At 42.4% G+C, this 9,512-nt stretch overlaps 1 protein-coding gene across 1 annotated transcript; it reads left to right on the top strand.

Annotated features, from left to right (window-relative positions):
- The first annotated feature begins 3,438 nt into the window (after positions 1 to 3,438).
- On the top strand, positions 3,439 to 5,784 carry cbx8a (chromobox homolog 8a (Pc class homolog, Drosophila)). Its single transcript, XM_052049980.1, has 5 exons — positions 3,439 to 3,625; positions 3,826 to 3,869; positions 4,156 to 4,221; positions 4,603 to 4,669; positions 4,878 to 5,784. The coding sequence occupies exons 1-5, from the start codon at positions 3,557 to 3,559 to the stop codon at positions 5,568 to 5,570; spliced, it is 939 nt and encodes a 312-aa protein (XP_051905940.1). The 5' UTR covers positions 3,439 to 3,556; the 3' UTR covers positions 5,571 to 5,784.
- The last annotated feature ends 3,728 nt before the right edge of the window (positions 5,785 to 9,512 follow it).

The following is a 9,512-nucleotide window of genomic DNA, read 5'->3' as shown; positions in this document are numbered from 1 at the left end:
GTGTATTTAGAAAACAAATCTTTGGATTCACTTTACAGTTTTGAATGTTCCAAGTGAAACACAAAAGCATCGAGCTTCAAGTTGAATACAACTGAACTGTAACAGGCTGTGATCATTCGCCGCATCCACCACGAATGCAAATCACTGTCTTGCGTGATTTGTGCTTTTGGTTTAGATTTTGCTACAGCAGCTTGCGAACGCAGAAAAGAAAACGCTCATGTTGTATTATCAGAAACAATCCTGTACAAAGGTCCTTTGCATTGATTGAAGTTTATCTCGACATTAGAGCAATTTGAAGGACGGCAGCTGTTGACTGTTGTGTTATTCCTCTCTTAACCATTTAGTAGACACGCTTGAGTTGAAATTATTCAGTACATACAATACCAAAAAAAAAATGGTCCTAAGGGTAGAAGTGTAGCTGGGATAAATCACATACTTGCGCTGCCTACAGTCAGCTAACCCTATGGACTGACCAAATATGGTTCTTTGCTCTATTAAGAGCAACAAACAGGACTATAGCACGAAAGAATGTCAAAACAAGCACCGGACATTTCAATTATTTGTTTCCTCGAGCACGCTGGAGCGCTCTGGCCCAGGGTAAACTTGACCGTTCTCTCGCTGTCTGTTTCTTTTCTTCTCAATATTTGTCACGATGACGCAGCGATTCTGAGCTAACAGTAGCTAAATGCAGCCACGCTAGCCGACGCTTGTAAAAACCTCACAAAACGCGTTTGTAATTTTGTAGCGTGAAAGCAAAGTACAAAAGGGGTTTAAAAAAAACAGGTCATGTGTGTCTCTTCCCTGACTTTACAGAGGGAGGGGGGACGGGGAGGTGGAGGTTAATCAACAGCATAATTCGATTCTCTCGATCATGTGACCCGCCTGTGCCTCGCACGTGTGCGCGGACAACACAATCATGCATTCAAGTGCAACGGGCCGACATATTGAGAGCATGTGTAATGTTTGACATTCCGTTTTTTTTTAAATCAGACGTCGTACGAGGCCTGCCTGCAGCCTGCCGGAATAAATTCCAACCAGCTTTGAATTCATTTTGGGCCTCACTAGCCGCGTTTATATCGCAAATAGCCCCTGGCTATAAAAAAAATGTGGTAGGCCTGCATAAGATGTAATGATAACGACAACACGACTGAGGTTATTTTGGATGCAAACGAGAGGGGGGCGGTAGCACGTTTGAAATTCTTCTTGCAATGATGCTCACTTTCAATGGAACAATGTTGGCGCCGTACACAATTGTCATGTGAAAATATTTTAAAGACCTCCTCGGTATGATTCATGAGTCCATCTTAAATTAGTCGCAACCAAAACATGCTTTGTCGAGGCGGAATTATAAATGGCTACTCCGGAAATGTGCACCGCGCATCTTCCGCGAATGTCTTTCCTCTCATTTAGAAACGCTGCAAAAGAAAATGTCGTCCGCACGCCAGTAAGTGTGCAGCATACACGAGTTGCCCAGAAACCACCGAGCCAGTGGCGCTCACTCGCACTCTGTTCTTCTTCTTCCGCGTTAGCGTCGACCTGCGTCCAAATATGGAGATGCAAGCGTGCGCCCGCTGTGTGAGAGGCACAAACCTACGCACGCCGCTGCGTTGAGTGACGTTTACACGCGTTCCCATATATGATCGCGTCACGTCAGGCCGCATCAAACGCTGGTCGGCTTCTGCTCGTCGTCACGTTTGCACGCTCACCTTCTCAACATCGTCGTAGGAACGCAATGGACAGTTTTCATTATTGCTGGGGATAAATTGCGTTTATATGCGTCGTGCTGCTCGAACATTTTGGGACTTGAGGAGCTTATCTGAGAAGCAGTAAACAAACAAAACAAATGTTAACATGACGGTGAAAATAACCGATGAGAGGTTGAAGTGAACCTTTTAATTTTTATTCATTTTTTAAAAATATTTTATAACGGCCATAAATACAATAAGTAATATAACGCTCCCCTTTTATTTGAAAATAAACGAAAATAAACGGAGGCAAATCGCTAATGTTGTGAGTGGAATCAACAGCAGAAGTCATCTAAAAATTTGGTGTGAACGGCAATCGCCATTTCGAACATTTGAACACACCAATGTACGTTGGACGCGTCATTTTTTTAGTTTAAAATTTGACCTACATATTCTGTCACGTCAAGTGCAAATAGAGAAATGTTCTCGTTCCGTTTTAATTGGCACTGTTGGTTTGATGTGATCCAGAAAATGGCTAGGAATAACAACAACAATATGTATTTAATAATAATAATCATCATCGTCATCCTTCGTCTTAATTTAATCATAGAAATATTGAAGAATGTGTTTTGTTTAATTTTTTTTATGAAAACAAATGCACAATAATCACCATCCAGCGCTAAAACTAATCTAACCTCCGATGAAAATAATATTCTTACTTTAGGAAATACCAACGGCGAATTTTGTGATGATAAGGCTGCCGCATGGACCCAAAACAACAGCGTCACGGGATGTTCTGTTTGTCATTCTAAGCTTGAAATGTATTTCTGATCAAATCAAATGTTCAATGCAGTCGAATGTGTTCCGCTCCAATGTCCTTCATGAGCTGTGATTTAACTCGTTAGTTAACCAGACGTCTAGGTTGGAAAGTCATCATTGCATTTTTAAAAATGAATTTTTCGTGACCAATTCATATCCGGAAAAAAACGTTCACCTTTAACTTGAATTACTTGGCGAGAGGGTGGCAGTTTTTTCCCCCATTTTGAATGAACATGATTTTTTAAAAATCTCACTGTACTTGTCTAGGTTTAAATAATTTTGCAATATTGGCCATTTATGAGCAATTAAAAGCTTGCTTGTGTGGGTCAGGAAAAAAAGACATTCGAGTAAAAATGTTGATGTCGCATTTTTTGTTCGCGGGTTTTCGCCAATGAACGCAACATTTCTGTAGCTGATTTATTTCGTGTTAGTTTACCACAAAGAAGGGAGCATTCAACATATGTAAAGTCAATAAAATGCGCATTTCTTTCATTATCAAAGTGCTGGAAAAAACGTTCTTATTGTGATAACCACCCTGAAAGGACATCAAATAAAATGATTAAATTGGACAAACCATTTCATCATCGTTTGTCGTACTGCGGGCTCTGTTTATTGCCACTGAGTGATCAATTATTTAGATGCATTTGGCATTTTGTGTGGACTGGGACTGCTCGTGAATATAACGACAATAAAATACATTGAAGTGAATCAATCTTCTTTTGAAAAGTTTTCCGTTGGGACTTTATGGCTCCCGGGAAGCAGCAGCCACCAGGTCCGCCACTCGCTCACATTCCAACAGGCTCCGCGGCACTCAAACCCCGCCCCTTATCGTCACCATAGCAACAAGGTGGCCAATCACGCTCCGCTATCGCCCGCCCCTTCCTAATGCGGTGCTTAGCAACAGCGCGCACGTCACCAGTACACCCCTCCCCTCCCGTTGTCCGCGCCAGATTGCGTATTATGGGATGTGCGGAATTAAGCAGTCCTAGGAGGACGCGGGCTAGCGGGCGCAAATAAGAGCGCAGCACCGTGGGCAATTGCGAGCGAGCGTCATGGAGCTGTCTGCCGTCGGGGAGAGCGTTTTCGCCGCCGAGTCCATCATCAAGCGACGGATCCGACGGGTACGGTGGTGGTGCTCAGCTACTGCTGCTGCTGCTGCTGCTGCTGCTGCTTCTTTTATTTGTTGGCCCTCCGTACTTTTCGGGTTCCGCCTGTTACGCAAGCGTGTGTTTGTGCAGCGGCGACACGCCCGAACCCGATGGCACTAATAAACCGATTGTGCGTGTGTGTGGGCGCGTGTTCGCGTGTGTGTTGTTCGCAGGGTCGTTGGGAATATCTGGTGAAATGGAAGGGCTGGTCTCACAAGTGAGTACAGTACGCAGTTCTCTTCATGAAACCAATACGTAAGGGTGCAGAGGGGGCAGCGACCCCAGGTGGCGGCCTATAGAACAACATAAATATCAGTTCAAGGCTGTTAGAGCCATGTTTTCTCGTCCGTGTTTACAGTAGACATGCAGAATTGCTGAGGCCTGACCAACATTCATAATACGAATTCCATCATTTGTTCAATGAAGTTAAATTAATTTATTCCCAAGAGTCAATCCTTTGATGTGTCGCCGCAAGGTGCCAAACATGCCTCTCCCTGTTCCAGGTACAGTACATGGGAGCCAGAGGAGAACATCTTGGATGAGCGCCTGCTGGCAGCTTTTGAGGAGAGGTGAGCCCAAAGATACATTCCGGGAAGAGGCGTGGTCTCGTTTCAAAACACATAAACCGTTTTAGAAAACAAATAAAGTGCATTATAATCCCATACCAAAGAAAGTTCAATTCAATATTTCAATTTATTTCCGTTTTCCTGTGGCTAGCTATGGATGGATGGATGCATGTATAGATGGACTGATATATCGATAGCTTGCTAGCTGGATTGCATGTTAATTAGTCTAGAATCTGTAGATGGACTGCTGGCTGCTTTAGCTAGCTAATTTGATTGCTAGCTACTGTAGCTTTGTAGATAGATTGCCGTAACAATAAAGATCAAAACATTCTTTGTTGTTATAAATGTTATGTAATTAATATTTTTAACATTTTCTTTCGAAAGGGAACGTGAGAGAGAGCTTTTTGGGCCCAAAAAGCGAGGACCCAAGCCTGAGACATTTCTCTTGAAGGTTAGTTAACCGAGTTATGTACCTAGCTTATGTTTTTTTTCTGTCAGATTTAAAATAAAACTAAAGTAAGTAAAATTGTTGCTTAAGGATATGGATTTACATTACTTGGGTTGACAGCAGTGGTCCTCAAAGTGTATTTTGTGCTCCTACTAGTGAATCACTGCGTAAATTCAGTTTTGTTGTACTTAACTGTGTCACCATCACACAGGCCAAAGCTCGAGAGAAAACATATGAATTTAGACGAGATCCAGTCCGACCCATCCAGGTATCCTATCCGGTCCCGGAGCCCATCAAAACGCCGAGGGCACGGGAAGGTTTGCGAGCTGTGGTCCCCACCATTTTCCCCCCAAGCGCCGTCAACCGAGGGGAGAGCGTCGTCAGCCAAGCACTCGAACCAGAAAGAAGGCCCAGATCTGCAACAAGTTCCCACCAAGAGTCAAGTCCAAAAAAGAGAGGACGCAAGCCCAAATTGCGTCACAGTTACGAGCAGGATGACGATGAAAGCGCGGAACCTGCCCCCAAAATGTTGAGATGCTTACCTCATGACAGGAGAGCTTCTGACCCCAGCCTGGCCCAGCTGACCAGAAGGTTCCAGGAGGAGACCACAATTTCGCCCAGATCCAGCAGTGACCACACGGGCATGCCCTACACTCGTACTGACCTAGGAGGCAGGACTCATTACCTGGCGCTTCTGAAGCACCGTGACAAATACAGGAACCTGCCGATAATTACGGGAGAAGAACTCGGGGTCGTCTGTCCCCCCACGGCCTCCGGCTCCTCGTGGAACCCTCGTTTCACCAACATGGACACCGTGACCGTCACGGACGTCACCATGAACCTGCTCACTGTCACCGTCAGAGAGAACTACACCGACAAAGGTTTTTTTCGAGAGAAAAGATGAGAAACACAGATGAGGTTCGTCAGAAAAGTTCCAGGACTGTCGTCGCAAACCATTTGAAGTGCTGTCTTGACTTACGAGTAACCAGACCAACATGTTTTTCAAGATACGAGCGGTCATCGGGATCTTTTGCCTTTACTTCTGAGCAAAAACTTGAGACAAGTACTCAACTCACCGCACACCAAGCAGCAGTTAGGTAGATAACAAAGGATTCTTCTTCCCCAGTGTGGGACGAATAAAGGATATCTTATCTTAAAAAAGAGGCCATTGCATGTGGATTTAAAACAATCCCACAGCTTTGCTTTCGGAAAGTCCGTTTAGCTTAATGCTAACAAACAGTGCAAAACACCTTAGACCGGCTAACGGAACTAGCATCAATGTTGTGATTGTTCTCAACCTTTTAAGAAGTGACATTTGAAGTCAAGTAGTCAACACATGTAAACAGACAATATAGCAAAAGTAACAGGCATAAGCTCTTTATCCTCTGCAAAGAATGACTACTATTTTTGCATCTTATAAGTCACTTAAATTTGTCGCGAAACTCTTCTTCGTTCATCTGCATCACTATATTATACTGCCCCTGGTGGCCATGTCATACACACCAAAAGTTTATGCAAAAACTTGTTTTAATTCCCTACATTGTATTCACTCAATGTGATTTTTTTTTTTTAGTAGTACAGAAAAAAATGCTCTTTTCCTTCTTGAAAAACACATCACCAAAATTTGGGATTCATAGCATTTCTGTTCATTGCACGCTGACACTTCCTGAGTTCTGAAATGAATGAAACTGAAGGCACTTCTGGATTCGAAACGACGGGTTTTCCGCTTCACTGCGGACCGCATGATCATGCAGCACGTCCGCAAAAGGCCCATGTGCTCTTTCCTTCATTCAGTGCTCGAGAAGAGGTGAAAATTCTGGCAGGACGATTCATTGGTGCCCTGAGCATGACAGTTCCTGTTGGATAAGACCCCGCCCCTCTCCCCTTGATGGTTTTGTATTTGAAATCTCTTGTTTGCGACACCAGTCCTGGAGCTTTTCGGACACACTTAGGAAGTCACATGGGTCACTTTATTAGAGACAGCTGGGAGGCACAATTTAGATTGACACTGACAGCAGTACTATCGTGGTTATACAACTGTATCCTGTTCCTATTGGAATGAGGAAGTCAACCTCTAAATTCTCAGTTTGACATGACCGCTGCAAACTTAACAAATAATAGTCGATGAGCCAAAAGTAGGTCAGAGGTTTGTAATTGTTTTCGAGATCCCGCAAATTATTTTCATATTAGACGAGGCTTTGGCCTAAGTACAAAAGCCCATCGGATCCTTTTTTTTATCCGAGCATCCTTGCATTCTTTCTTGGCTTCAACCTAATTTTCAGCCTTTGCGGAAACTTACTTTGTTCCCACCTGACTTCTTCCCTTCCTTTGCTTCAATCTGTTTTTCTCCCTCGCTCTCTCCTTTTATTCCTTTTTCCCTTCCTGGCCTTTCCCAAAGGGTTGCTTTTTATTCTTTTTTGCCATTTTGCTGTCATCCTTTTATTTAGCCCAGCTACTTGTTCTTCCACAACCTCAGACCTGATTTTTTTTCCTTCTTTCCTTAAACCCAAGCTACCTTCCCAGTCATTTATTCCCTTGGGCCTTTGTTACATCACATTTTTTGCCATCTTCTTAAGTACTTAATTTAAAGTGTATCCTACTTATGGCCCGCCTTTTATACACATTGTTCATTTGTGCAGGTGTACCTAATATTGTGGCTAGTTAATGAAGCTACTAACAATTAAGCTGCTGTCATTATGCTAATATATACATTTGAAAAATAGAGCTTTCAAACGTCAGTATTTAATTGTTATAAAGCAAATCCTTGCATATGATTAAAGAGTAGCAAAGCTTTTTTCTTCTTTTTCTTATGCACAATATAATGTTGGCCAATTTTAGAATACGTTGTAGCCGTTTTGACTGCCAACAAAGCCACTTGTGTCATTTTTGTGTACTTTTCTTTCGGCTTGTTTCACTTTACTGGCCTCCCTGCATTTCACGTGTCGGATCATTCAAAGAATGAACACCGTGCAGCAGAACTAATCAAGCCAAGGTTGAGCTAAATTGCGTTTTGCGTGCTTTGTATGCTCCGGGTATGCCGCTGCTCCTCAATCACTAACATGATGCAATACTTTTAGATTCATTCACGCACGTGCAGAGTTGCAGTATTCATGTTGAAAACATGGCGAGGTTTAGTTTTAAATGGTTTGGAAATAAAGTTTCACGGTGTACAGCGTTAAGCGTTTTTTCCTGTCATGGATATGCACAAGTTGAGAGGTCTTCATTTCAGTTTCTTCACCTGAGATTTGAGTCGACATTGACAGAAAAAATGCTTTCATTATGAAAGCTTATAATTACGCGGCCCTTAACGGTGACCTTCGGGGCTTAGTTTTGACACTGGAAATATATGTAGTCGTTATTATGCTTACACCCGATCAATCAATTTTGGAGGTGAATGTTTGTATAACTTTACATTTTCCCCCCGTCGTCGGGCCGTCGGCTGCATTCATTCTTTCATTAAAAAAATCTCCTTGGACCACAAAGCTAAGACTCAGTTTTGCGTTGCTTTTATTTCCATGTCCATATAATATGAATGAAAATTAAACGAATTTCTATCTGAAAACTCACTTCTGTAGAAACATATCTGAAGCAAAAACAATAAACCTTACTTTTACTTTTGATGTAATCACCTACGTACATGTATCATAATCCGTAAATGACTGCGTTGACAAACCGTTTACTTGTATTTTTTAATTGTACTCCCAAAAATGAATCATCTTTTGCACATACAGTATGTGACGACAATAATTTCCACACATAGAACTTAAATAATTGTGCTTGCGGGCCTTCGCGATGACGTGTATGTTACATCCACATTTGTCTCCACAAGATGGCGCCACTATCGACATCACTCCCACCCCTCCACCCACGCCCTAGGTTTCGCATAATAAACCTAAAGTCAGCCAAGATTGATTCATGTTTATATTTACACACATTGTAAATATAAACTATAAACCCATCCAATATAACTATTGTCTGGGTGGAGACACCTCACTTGACATATTTGCAGGTGGCTGAGTCATAGCCTCCATTTTGTGCTTTCACGTGAGGGGCAAGCTGGCGTGATGTCATTCGGCAGCTCAATGACGCTGCGAACACCGGGAACGCGTGCTCGTCAGAATATTTTTTAAATTATTTTCAAATTAAACGGTGAGGCATTTCAAAACAACATGAATCATTTAATAAAATACCATAAGAAAGAAAATAGTGGGATGGTCCCTGTGCATGTTGCTTTTCCAAAACCCTTGCTGTTCTTCCCAAAGTTTGCCTGCGTTTGTAAACGTACAGTTGGTTCACGACTGTACAATAATTACTTATTTATACACAAAAATTCAATAAACTACTCAATGCGTCTTTTTTCATGCAAAAGTCTCATCTTTCTATCTGATGGCACAATTACAAAAATATCCTCTAAATTAGATAATCATAAAAACTACAATAATTTATAAACAACCCACCAGTCAAAAATAAACCCACAACTAATTTGAACTCGCAGCTCTCAACTATCAAATTATTATTTACAATTTGAATATTTCAACCCACAGGCTCTGGGACAGAACTGTATTTAAAATGTCAGTTGAATCTAGATTTCCATCCATCGTTCATTTGTGGAGCTTCAAAATGACCCATCCAAGCAACTCATTCTTGTTAAAGTGACAAAACGCTACCAAATTCCGTTACCAGCGCGGCACTGTTTTCAATCAATTATTCGAACGTGAGCGCGCGTGCGGACCACGTGAACGCGCCTCATATAATCAACCAGGATTGCGTAGTGGGCGGCGGCTCGTTACACTCCAGCCATGCGCTTCTCTCACGACGACTTTGGATGCTTCGGAACGTGCTCGAC

The sequence above is a fragment of the Hippocampus zosterae genome, chromosome 17, assembly GCF_025434085.1.
Source record: "Hippocampus zosterae strain Florida chromosome 17, ASM2543408v3, whole genome shotgun sequence".
Taxonomy (NCBI): Eukaryota; Metazoa; Chordata; class Actinopteri; order Syngnathiformes; family Syngnathidae; genus Hippocampus; species Hippocampus zosterae.
The sequence above is the reverse complement of the archived record's forward strand: the minus strand, read 5'-3'. Positions and strand labels throughout refer to the sequence as shown.